The sequence below is a fragment of the Lepidochelys olivacea genome (assembly GCF_965140295.1).
Source record: "Lepidochelys olivacea isolate rLepOli2 genome assembly, chromosome: 7".
NCBI classification, from domain to species: Eukaryota; Metazoa; Chordata; order Testudines; family Cheloniidae; genus Lepidochelys; species Lepidochelys olivacea.
The window spans coordinates 9292248-9305490 of NC_140417.1; the positions used below are offsets into that span (position 1 = coordinate 9292248).

At 44.9% G+C, this 13243-nt stretch overlaps 1 protein-coding gene across 3 annotated transcripts in view; it reads right to left on the reverse strand.

The window, feature by feature from the left end:
• Window positions 1-13243, reverse strand: part of FRMD4B (FERM domain containing 4B) — a 196601-nt gene that overhangs the window by 106832 nt on the left and 76526 nt on the right. Inside the window, exon 1 of one of the 3 annotated variants that reach the window (XM_084633676.1) lies at window positions 10223-10571. The exons of the other annotated variants lie outside the window; for them this stretch is intronic. Within the exon in view, the coding sequence (XP_084489802.1) occupies window positions 10223-10384 (162 nt within the window). The 5' untranslated portion in view covers window positions 10385-10571. Of the gene's footprint in view, window positions 1-10222; window positions 10572-13243 lie in introns of those variants that run through there. 3 annotated transcript variants of the gene reach the window in all.

The window sequence follows — 13243 nt, forward strand, 5'->3', positions numbered from 1 at the left end:
CCCACCCTCACTCCACCTCTTCCCCTGAGGCCCTGCCACTCGCTCGTCTCTGCCGTCACCCCCACCCGCACCCCCTGACTCACCCTTAAGGCAGGAAAAATAAGTGACAGGGCCATGGCCCGCTGTCCCAGTGCCCTTGTTGCCAGTTGTCCGGTTTTCGACCAGAAAGTCCACTCGAAAAGTGGACCTGATAGTGTCCAATCAACACTGCTGACTGTACACAAAGTCCAGTTACAGGAGTAACTGCAATGACTCCCCGCCAGGAGGGTGGGAACACCAGAGTCAGAGACCTCCTGGACTACAACCGGGGAGACTGGCTGGATCCCCTGATGCTCGCTCAGCGCATGGGGCTCTCCAGACCTCGTACTCCCCTGTGCGTACTTCAGGAGGTGAGGGCAGCTTTGCCGCCCGCTGCTCGGGTTTACCTTGACCGGGTCCTAAGGGTCCCGCCCACCCTCCATGCCAGGCCCTCTGGACCTTTTCATCGGGCCTCTGCCCCGTGGACCCGACTGACCCACTCCCCGCCCCCTCCACCGTGAGCCAGCTACACGAGCTGCAGCCGGTCCGTTTCCAGACCGCGCCAAGGAAACATCTATACACGCTTGTGCTCCACACCCTTCACGTCCTCACCCTCGCATCCCGCCCCGACACAAAGTGGCGGGACCTCCTGCCACCTCTATAGGATGAGGAGCCCCAGTGGGCCGGTCTATACTCCACCTTGGTCCCGAGGCCCGCCGGGGATATCAGTTGGTGGCTCCTTCACGGGGCCGTGAGCACGGGCGTGTACTTGGCGCGGTTCACCCCAATCGCGGACACCTGCCCCTTTTGCGGCGTGAGGGAAACCCTGGCGCATGTCTACCTGGAGCGCGCCAGGCTGCAGCCCCTATTCCGGCTCCTTACGAATATTTTGTTAAGATTTTGGTTGCACTTTTCCCCTCACCTCCTTATCTATGCACTCCCTGTCCGTGGCCCCACTAAGTCACGGGACCTCCTTGTCAACCTCCTCCTGGCACTGGCTAAAGTGGCCATCTCTAAAACTAGGGTGAGGAGGTTGGCCAATGGAGTCTCCTGTGACTGTGGGGCCTATTTCCGATCCTCCGTCCGTTCACTCCTCCGGGCAGAGTTTCTCTGGGTGGCGTCCACTGACTCCCTTGATGCCTTTGAGGAGCAGTGGGCGCTGTCCAGGGTTCTCTGCTCGGTGTCCCCGTCCGGTTCCCTTCGTTTGACCCTTTGACCGCACTCCTGTCCCTGTTGTTCTTTAGTTGTCCCCCGTAATTATTTGGTTTTCTAGGTCCTGTAGACACCCCCCTTCGGCTGGGGTGGGGATCCTTAAGCTTGCCCACTTCCTGGATCCCAATAGGAGGAGGGTGGGAAGAACAGCCACTGCTGCCTGGAGGAGCTGCAGCTCAGCTGGAAAGAGAGAACTGACTCCCAAGAACCCGGCTCTGGAGGAGAGAGGTAGTTACTGGCTCCATGCTGCCCCAGAGGGGATCCTGTCCGCCCCGCCCCGTTTGTCCCCAGGCCCTGCCTCACCACCCCGCACTGTGCTTGTCCACGACTCCTGCCTCACTCCGGGAACCGACCCCCCCACCACTATGCTCTTGCCCCTGGACACCTGCCTCGCACTGAGGACAATCCCCCCACCTCATGGGGGCCCACAAATATGTTTGGCACCGGGCCCACATATGGTTAATCTGGCCCAGGCAGGGAGATATAGGGACATGCAGTCTTTTGACTGGATACAAGGGCAAAAGTAGTAGGTGTCTAGTAGCGAACTATAGTTCTGCAAACAGAGAATGCCACTGGGAGCAATGCACTTCTGCAAGGCCTGCAGCTTTCACTGGCATTGTAAGGATCTGTCTTAACTTGAACAACGAAGAGGAGTGGGCACTGGAGCCCTGGGAATGGAGACATCACACCGTGAAATAATCATTTATCTATTCTATGTCAGCTCCTAGATTAGCCCTTTTTGGGGGGGACCAGAAGTCATACAAGAGAACAATAAATAACGCGACAGCTTTATTTATATATACTGGTATCCCATGTGCAGAGGCCTCTGGATAGCTAACAAGCAAAAAACGAAGCGGCAAAATAGCCCAATAAACAAACAAGAAAGCAGACAGAGAAGAGAGAAACCAAGCATCCTAGACAGTCTTCATCTCCACAAACCACATGTAAGACAACAATAAAAGACAGAGTAGTGTATCCATATACCTGTATATGAAAATGGTCAATCTTGGGATTGTTAATGACATCAACGTTTAAAGTATGACCAATAGTTTATTGACTTGTCCCAGTTTGCAGGTTAGGGTCAAGTCAGCATTAGAACTCAGGTCTCCTGACTTCCATTCTTTGCCCTTTACTCCTGTTTGTAAAAATCTAAAGCATTGGTGTGCCACTTTGACAGTAAGAGGTTTTTTTTCTATGCCAGGCCATACAATTAGCTGTCATCCATTTTAATATTAACTTCTGTTTCTAAGTTTGTGGCAGTTCAACATTTGTTATTAGAAATGGGAAGCAGAAAACCTGAGTTCTAATCCTGGCTTGACCCTAACCTGCAAATTGAGACATGTCACTTCATCTCTGTGCCTTTATTTCCCTGACCTAAGCTGTTTGGGGCCAGGACTTAGTTTACTTTGTGTTTGTACGAAGTAAAACACAGCAGAATAGGGCCCTGATCCTTATGGGGCTACTGTAATAGAAATTCCAATGTTGTGAATTAATTCATGATACATAACGAACCAAACAAACATCACAGACCCTTGGATGGAGGGACGCAAACAGGTCATCTTTAATCCAGGTGAATTTCAACAATGTCAGATAATGAATGGTTCTTGAACCCTACAAGTGATTAGAGACAGAGCTAGAGAGGCAGACAATGTTTGCATGACAAGAAATTAGCACACTTAAAAAAACAAAACAAAACAAAAAAGTTGAAAATAAGCATGTCCCCATTTGTACTCTTATTCAGGATTTCTAGGTGAAGTTTAAGGAATTGACCTAAAAATGGTTTAGAACCTTCCAATTGGAAGTTGCCTCTCTTCTCTGCAAGAACCCTAACTGCTTTGGAATTTGCTCCCCCTTTGCTCTGAAATAGCCTAGACTAATGACCTTCAAGGCACATAGCAAAGTATATATATTTTTCCTGGGCATTTGAAAATAGGGAGGGGGAGAATTATAAGGATGATGGCAGAGGGCAGCAATTTGAGTTTTTACATTGCACGGCTTGCAGAGGGAGGCTCAGAATTGATTACACTGCCTCACATTCAGGGTATTACTTGCCTTGTATTTTTATGTTAGTTATTTTTAAACATTTGTACAAATCTAAAGAAATGGTAATTTACAGAGAGAGAAAGAATGAATGTGCATGTGTGGAAGGACAACTTAAGCTAATCTATCCCAATGCTGATAACATTATCCTCTTTGCAGTCACTGAGAATGTGCTTGTCTCCATCTGTACAGAAGATCTGTAGAATTACTAATGACTAATTATGACTCCGATGTCTTAAGAGTGATGCCCTGATTTTTAGGGACAGTAAAACTCGAAGACAAAGATACTGCAGTATTATTTTAAGCACTCACTGTCCACTTGATCTTTACTGAACACAGGCAAATGGAAAGACAACGATAGAAACCAAAAAGGACAAACAGAAATGAAGAAACACAGTGAGTTAAAATTTGCCCTAAATTCCATTTATGCTAACCCATCATCCAGTGAAAGGGAATTAACCAGACTTTCTGGAGAAGTTTGAAACATCTGTGGAAATGAAATACAAGGAGATTCCCCATTGGACACCTCTATAAGAGTTTGTTTTTGAAAACTAACACCAGCTACATTTGAAATGTTAACGTATTAGTGAACCACATCAGACTGAAAAAAAATCACAGCTAATATAAATGGTTAGTGAATAGAGGTCTCTGTTTTGAAACTGACACTGCGACATCTAGAAGGAAATGAGATGAAGCTCAGAGTCTGCTTATGAAGTTTGTCTGCTAAAATGGGAGGGAAGGGGCAGCACAAAAAAATTACTTCATTTGAACAAACTCTTTCAAACAAACGGTTATATCATGAGCTCAAATGGAAATGTGTCTGGCAGAGATATTTGGAAAGTTGTTTTTGGAAAGTCGAATGTGTAAAATTAAACTTAATTCTGAACTGGCAGGGTGTGGTGTGCCCTGAGCAAAGCTCTGTTCTCAAGACTTCAGAAGGTATTAAAAAAGTTTAAAACTTGCTTTCAGCTGCTGATTAAAAAGAAAGCCATTGCACTGTGTCTGAATGTTCTCTGCTTGCGAGGGGTATTTGGAAAAAAAAAAAGGATCTTTTAAATAATCAGTAGTAAAGTCCAAGATAAAAATACAGAAAAAGTATTTCCGAAAGGTGTAACTGCATTGATTCAAATCCCTTTGCAAAACTGACGTATAACCACAGCAAAGGTTCTCAAAAGGGACTCATGATCCTGGGTGCTCAGCTTGAGACACTTAAAAGGGGCAGGTGCTCAGCACTTTCTAAAAACCAGGCCCCTTTAAAAGAAGTCTCTCATGTTGGCCAGACATGGGGACACTCAACTCAGTGATCACTTTTAAAAGCCTCGGCCCATCAAGGGGGACCTAGGTGTTCTGAAGACTCGCAAGAGCAAAAGCACTGGCCATTGGGCTGGATCTTGGGAGGTGCTGAACACGCTTAAACCCCCACTCCCTTGAGTATTCCACACTCCTCAGGATCAGGCCTATGGAACAGGATTGACTTTTCTTTTCTTTCTTTCCTTGAAAAGGAAAAACTAGAAAGTCTCACATTTTTGGTCAATATCTGTAAGAAAAATAAATGGTAGGGTGTGGTAGTACAGGAAATGAGTAGATATAGCTGTCCAAACTAACTGCATTTGCACCATAGGGAAGCAGAAATTCTCCATTTCCTCTCTTATTCCTCCACCCCAAATTAGGTGTGAAGCAAACATATGGAGTGCCAAGCTTCTGCACTGTTGCTTCATCAGCAATTTCTTCACCTGACCTGGAGGAAACAACCTTCCTGAGGTTAAAATGAGCATTGTCTATAAATCACAAGTTCAGCGTACATACCTGCAGATCAGATTCTGACAGATGTAAGTTGTTCAGTTATACACCTAGTTTCAGAGGTGCCTCTTCCCCACTCTGTTTTTATGTCAGACATATGCTTATAATGGTGCCTTGGATTTTTATTGCACGATTTTCCTGGGGCATCAGAATGGTTTCTCCTCTTATGTATGCGTGGTACACACCCCCGCACATGCCAACACTAACAGTTGAGCCTGGAGTCAGTTGTGTTTTAACTTGCAAAACTCACTTGTCCACATGTCCTCAGTTTGCTCCAGTGGGCTCAGAGCACGAAAATTCTGTCGCCTGAAGGGCAGGTACGAACGATGGAAGAGAATGCTCTGGGGTACATGCACGCAAAGTAACATGCACGGTAGTTCGGAGTCTCAGCGATAATCAGGCCAGTAGTATGACAAATAGCTACAAGGTGGGAAAAGCGTTGGTACAGCAGGTTCGTGTACCCAACATTGCTCATTAGTCTCAAAGAGAGAGAGAGAGAGAGAGGATCCTACATAATATGTTCTAGCCCAGTTCTCTTTTCTCTTTACCTGCACTGAAATTAGGTAAAACACAGATGGTCTTTAACTTCAGAAGAGAGAACTCTGTTTATTTGAGGCAAACGAGGTCACTTTTATATTGGAAGAAATGTCCCCAACACTCATAGATGCTTAAGTGAGCTTGCGCACCCCAGAGGGTCTCCAGTAACATTTCCCAGTGGCCCCAGAGAGCTACAGATATTATTGCAAAGATGTCACGCCCTCTTTCCTCCCTCCCCCAACCAAATGGGTATCATGCTTGGAGACGTCTAAGCTGCATTTTTTATTTGGGATTTTGTCCAAGCCCTAATGGTATTCGCTCTTATTGACTTGCCAAAGTTGCAAAGAATGTCCATGCCACCACTCCATCAGCACTTTGCACCTTTCAATGTCGTTTCTAGGGTAGACTCCTGGATGCTCTATGCTGTATGTAAGAGACAAGATTCCTTGGCATACAGATTCAGTTCTCTGTGACAGGAGAAATTCATGTACGGTACCTTTTGTTCTTTTATCCAGGGTTCAGAGGTTATTTAAGAGGGAAGGACACCATGTCCCCTGCCTACATCACAGGAATTCCTCCAAATAAATAGGGCTGAGCAAATAAACATCCCAGCTCAGTTGGCAACTGCGTCAGCTCAGGTAACTTACAGGCCTCCTGAGGAGGAGACCGTTTCAAGTTCCTCCACTGGGGATTCTTTGCGTGAAAGACAGGCTGCCAATTCTGCACCAGAGTCCAAACTGAGCAAGTCCCTGTGCACAAGTGCCTCAGAGGGTTGGTGCCACTGAGTGGTCAGTCAGGTCTCCAAGGCACATCTCTGTGGTGCCACTACCAAGAACAGAGGCCTCCAGGTATCTGTCCACATGACAATCCCCTCACATGAATCAAGTTGAAAAGTGTAGGCAAGTGCAGAAGTTCTAGGGTATTTATTTCCCCATCTGACAGATAAAGTCAGCTCTCTTTTTAGGTTAAGCATTGTTGTTGGGCTCATGGCTGAATACTAATGGCACCTCATTCACCCTTTAAACTCAGCCTCGCAAGGAAAAGTCATGAAAATTTACCAGCCCAGGAAACAAAAACCTACTGGCCCTCTCTTTACGACGATGATTTATAGTGATGAGAAAGCAAATGGTGTTTTAACCACTTGAAAAAAAGAGAAGTTACTGGCACCAGGTTAGTAGTCGAGACACAAATCTAATCATCTCTAAACTCTTCATAGTTAATAGCAGTTCTAATACCATCCACCTCGTCTTAAACCATATCTACTCTAAGAATACCACCCTAGCTAGGTTTCTTAATTGTTCACAGCTGTTAGCTAGTTAAACCATGCATGTCCTGGAAATCAAGATATAGGATGAAATATTTGAAGCCAATGAATAAATTACCCTTCAATGTTTTTACTAAGAAGTAACTATTGCCAAATCTTTTATATACAGTCTTATTTCACCTCTGGAATAGGGACACAAATGAAATCCAGAAGGCTGTGATTATTTTCATTCAATTAAATCCTTTTTCATTGTATTAAGTGTCTGTTCAGTTCTACTCACTAGTAAAACGATGAGAATGACATAAAGGTGCATTTCTGAGGTACTTATGTGGCCCCCCTTACTGGGGTATCAGAGCACTTCACAATCTTTAACATATTTATCCTCCCAGAGCGGGAGGTGATGTTATCCCCATTTTACATACAGGGAAACTGAGGCATAGAGAGGCTAAGTGACTTGTCACTGTCAGACAGTCTGTGGCAGCACAGGGACAGGAACCCAGGTCTCCCAAATCCTAGACTAGTACCCTGACCACTGGACCATCCTTTACTCTCTGAGAGACCTGCTCATATATAGGCTAAGATTCAGTACTACATTGAGGTCTGAGATTCCCAAGCTTATTGAATGGGGTGGAGTTACGCTGGCAAGAGAGTTACATCAGGGTAAACTCGGAATAATACAGTGGTGAATTGGGCCCTGCAACTATAATGCAGTGTCATGTTGGCAAAGTCCTTGGGAGCCTAGGTACCCAAATTAATCATTCCATGCTTCCACAGTTCAAAAAACCCCCAAAACCCAACCAACCCCCCTCCATCAAACGATGTTTTTAACTAGACCCTCGGATGTTCAAATATACTCGTGGCATTTCATTGCAACAATTATAGGCTCAGTCCTGCTCCCACTGGAATGAATGGGAGGATTGCCATTCACTTCAACGGGAGAAGAACCAGGACCTAAAGCAAGAGATTGTGATGCATCATTTATACAACCCCCAAGGAAGGAATATTCAGTGTAGTCATTCAACCATTTCTCTCATGAATAAATAAAGCCTGAATGATTATTACACAACCCAATTTAAAAATGTGAGGGTTGAAACCTGATCTGCATAGCTAGAGGGTGGCTGGGTACACCCCAAAGCCCAGCATACAGAGCAAGCATTCCCGGAAGCGCTAGGCTGTTTGGCCCGCCAATGCATGTAGCAGCTGTCCTTTCACCAAAGGGGGTGGGGCTATCCACACTGGAGGTGTGGCCAGGCCCCTCCCACAGCTGCCGAACACTGGCACAGTGAACAAATGTTCTATTTTTCCAAAGCATGCACAAGTCCAGCTGCTGATCATGCTGCTCACGTGCTCTTCTGAGGCATTCTGCTCGCTCTACCACCGCTAGGAACACATCTTTCATTAGCACTCCAGGGTGGGCCAAATGCAGAGTTTGGCAGTACAGGAGTAGGATACAAGTAGATGCAGAGTGCACATTTTCACTGTAAAATGCCCGTAAGTGTTAAGGATGTGTTGGTGAAGGTTTCTTTAAAAAGGATGTCAAATGCCTTCTTTGTAGAAGGAGGATCATGTGATGGTAGGATCAGAGCACAAGACTAAAAAATATTAAAGATATAAGCAGATTAAACCCTCAGCATCAACCGTTACACTCAGTGGCTTTGGACAAACAAAAATTTACATGATCCTTGCTTCTAAAAGTTTTCAGAAAACTTTTAAAGCCCCTTTAGTAAAACACACTAATTAAGTCCTTGCTCAGGGTCAGGGTATGTCTACATTACAGAGCCTATACTGGCATAGCTATGCTGTCACAGAAGGAGTATTTCTATTGATGTAGAAACCCCACCTCCCTGAATGATGTTAGCTAGGTTGCGAGAAGCATGCTTCTGTCGATATAGCTGGGTCAACACTGCAGGTTTTGTTGGCATATCTATGTACCGCGGTGAGCAGCGTGGTTTTTCCTCACACCGCTGACTGAGATAGCTGTGCTGACATAACTTAAGTGTAGACCCAACTCTGGCAAAATTCCAACCTACAACAATTTTGCCTTAAGGACTAGGATTTTGTCTTCAGAAAGATGGAGTGAAAACTAAGAACGTACTTTCGTTTTGTACCATATATCATTTAATGTACCCTTAGGAGTTCAGGTAGTTCAATTGCCAGCCTTCATTGGAATGGAATTCAATGACATGAGGTACATCCATATTGGCCATACAAGTACCATTTTGCTGGGCGTACATCATAAAAAGAGGTTCTATGCAACCGGGCCAGCTGATGTTCCAACATTCAGAAGACCTTGCCTTCATTTTAGAGCAGCACTCCCATTTGTGGACATAACAGAGATTTAAATAAGATTTCATATGTAGGGACAGATTTCCACTTTACGTGGCTTTCAGATGGAAGTTACATAGCGATGGTTTTGGAGAAGAGGATTCCTACACACTCCGTCATTTGCTAGAATACAATGTATAGAGGGGAAAATCAGCCTCATTGTAATAAACTTTTACCCCTATGGTGTGATCAAACAAAATCACTGTCTTACAGTCAGGAAAAACAAAAACAAAACCAACTGCAAGCAAGAACTGGCTCCACCTGTGATTGGATAACACAATACTTGCAAATATGTTTCTGCATTTTTTGTCTGCAAAGCAGGCGCAAAAGAAGTAGTAAAGAGAGCATCTGCTAAAGCATACTTCAAAGCACAGTTATCTCAGGACTAATTTTGATCATCCTTTCCTTGGATAACAACCATTTCATGATGCAAAGTATTATATTATATATTATATTATGATGGAACTTTCCTTAATAGCTATTCGGGAAATGCAAATAAACTGGAAAAAAAAAAAGCTACAGACAGTTTCTCCTGCCACAGCATTTTTATCTCGGACAGTCTGATGCAAATGTAGGCTATGTATTGACTTTAACCTATCGGATTCAAAGTACAAGTGCCTATGAGAGCAAGTAACCAGTCTCTTGAAAGGCTATGATAGAAAGGACAGTCAGTTTCAAAAAACAATTTTCAACACATCAGCCTGCAAGATGCATTTTACACAGCACCAACCTCTCAAACAGTGATTTTACAACACAGACGCACAGAGCTGATTCAATCATTTGAAAAGAAATATTTAACGACACCTCAGACTTGTAGATTTCAAATCTGACTAGTTATCTTAACACAAGGGAGGCTGGAAGCGTAACTTTAGCACGAAGCTGTTAATTACTACAAACGTGCTGTCTTATTAAATGACTCTTTAATCACGTTATTAATACACACATACCACTACTAGGAATTAGTAAATTTCTCCTGGACAATACTCTGGTATTTTTAGAAGCAAACAAAGATTGCCATAGGTTTACCTGATAAACTTCTCTGAGACCGCACCATGTTCTCATCACTTGATGGCAAGCTCTCATTCTCTGTGTGTACCACCTTCTCAAAGTTGTTACTGTCAAGTTCCAAACAAACCGGCTCCCACTGAAAAGCAAGTCTTCTACTCCGCACATGAACACCGAAGCCATGATCTACTCTTTCAAAATTCTCTCTTCCTGACTCACTCTGTGTACTCACTTAAATGCCTGCCGTTAGAGCAGCTTCATTTTATATGGAGTGCAAAGGGTAGGGGTGTTGCGAGAAGCCAGGGTCAAATCTTAAAACAAACTCCTCTTTCACTGTGCTTCCTGGGCAGACACGGAGGCATGCCCTGGGTGTTGCTTGAAGTCCAGCCAATGGCTGCAGTAGCTCAGCCCAACCAGAAGCTCACACAGCAGCCTTGTACTTCTTAACAGCTTATATAAATCTCTGTTAAGCTTCAGTAGCCACCACTATGTATTCTAATTAAATGTTAACCCCTTTTCCATGTGCCCTGACAACAACCCCGTGTATATACTACAGGAAAAGAACTGAGGGAAGTAGTCCTGAGTAATACTCTCCACATTTTGATATTCAGCAGGCACTACACACATACCTACGGCACAGTGTGTACACCCCCCCCCCCGTTTCCATCACCTCATTATCTGCCTGAAAGGGAACAGCGCTGTCATCTGTTCCTTCTGGCTGAGCTGCTGATCAAATAATACGTTAGAAATCCTGCTTCAAACATCTTCAGGAGTAACACACGGGAAAACACTTCAGAAGAGCTCTCACGGCAATAAATATATTAATGTCTCTTTTAGCTTGGCTATCGGAACCTGCAAACAATGTGAGGAGAGCATCCCCCTGGATGACACATTTCACGTTACCATATGCCTCCTGCTTAGTAACTGCACCTTATAACACTGAATAGGCCATCAGCCTGCTAAAGAGAAATACTTTTGAGCTACTGTTAAATTAACATAATCTTATTAATGCAGCACTTGCTGCATTAGAAAAGCAAACAGCCTCCTGCAAGCTGAGCACCTTCGCAAACAGACCACAGTACATAAACACTCTGAAATAAGAGCCCACAAGAGAATCCCAGGCTTGCCTCAATAGTCAGTATAAAATTAGGCAGCAGCTCTGAGGCTTTAATTGTTAATGCCAGAGAACTACACCTTTTGTTTGCAGGCTATTTCTTATTAAGAAGCTAATGGGTTTTGAAGAAAGCCGTCAGTGGGTAGGTTTTGGAGGTGACCCCTAAAAACACAAGTAGTCTGGAAAGGTCGCTTTTCTTCGACCACACAATGAACGGGAAGTGACAGAGTAGGGCGCTGCTGAATCAACAAACCAAGGTGTGCATAGAAGAGCTGTCATGTCCATACTTTGGCAATAGTTTGGCACTGGATAGTTGTAAGACCCCACTGAAAAATTTCACTGATTCATTTCATATAGAAATTGTGACATATGGTGGATATATGACAGTGCGAGTTGCCATATGTGCCAACAGCACTGAAATCAAGTACCACAGAAAGAAAAAGCACAGAGGAAAGTCCCAGTCTTTTTGGGAAAGGAATAACCAAAGGAGAGAGACAGAAGAAAGAGTTAAGAACAGCTAAAAAGAACACAGTTGAGCTATTCAGAGAAGAGCAGCTCAACACAGAGGAGTGGACAAAGGCACAGCTAGTCGGCTTGCTGGATTCATAGAATCATAGAATATCAGGGTTGGAAAGGACCTCGAAGCAGGACCAATTCCCAGTTAAATCATCCCAGCCAGGGCTTTGTCAAGCCTGACCTTAAAAACCTCTAAGGAAGGAGATTCTACCACCTCCCTAGGTAACGCATTCCAGTGTTTCACCACCCTCTTAGTGAAAAAGTTTTTCCTAATATCCAATCTAAACCTCCCCCACTGCAACTTGAGACCATTACTCCTCGTTCTGTCATCTGCTACCATTGAGAACAGTCTCGAGCCATCCTCTTTGGAACCCCCTTTCAGGTAGTTGACAGCAGCTATCAAATCCCCCCTCATTCTTCTCTTCTGCAGGCTAAACAATCCCAGCTCCCTCAACCTCTCCTCATAAGTCATGTGTTCTAGACCCCTAATCATTTTTGTTGCCCTTCGCTGGACTCTCTCCAATTTATCCACATCCTTCATGTAGTGTGGGGCCCAAAACTGGACACAATACTGCAGATGAGGCCTCACCAATGTCGAATAGAGGGGAACGATCACGTCCCTCGATCTGCTCACTATGCCCCTACTTATACATCCCAAAATGCCATTGGCCTTCTTGGCAACAAGGGCACACTGCTGACTCATATCCAGCTTCTCGTCCACTGTCACCCCTAGGTCCTTTTCCGCAGAACTGCTGCCTAGCCATTCGGTCCCTAGTCTGTAGGGATTCTGACAACAAGTAGAGGAATGGTGGTCCAGGTTCACAGAGAACATCCAGCCCATTGGCAGAAGGTCCAGCAGGCAGGGGAAATCTTGGAGTCAACTCCCCAGAGAGAAACAGGGAAGAGGCTGACAGAGGTAACATAGGGGCTCCATCAAGACCAAATGTATCACTGCAACAGGAATTGGGGACAGATCTACAGGTAGGCCAAGAGAAGGTACAGCTGGATAGGGACAGACTTCATCTGGAAACTCAGCTACTTGAAGAGCAGCAGTGAGAGATTGCCGACAAAGAGAAGATAAAGACAAGGCTCATCAACATCACCTAGAGACAGAGAGGCTGTGTCAGGAAAATCCTCATCTGGTAGATGAGTCAGACCCCAGGTGCCCGTGCTGGTGGGTGACAGAGACTCCAAATTGTTCCTTCGCTTTAGGGAAGGGGATGACATAGATGTGTCTCTAAGTGCTTTTGAAATGGGGTGTGAATTGAACAAAGTGGGGCTAGATGGCAGGACAGCAGGTTCCAAAACAGGGGGTGGGGAGCGCTAGAGGGAAGGTCTGTGCCTGGAGAGTGTGTCTAGCGACCTTGAGATTGGGGCAGTGACCACACTTGGTTCAGGCTCCAAGACCCTGA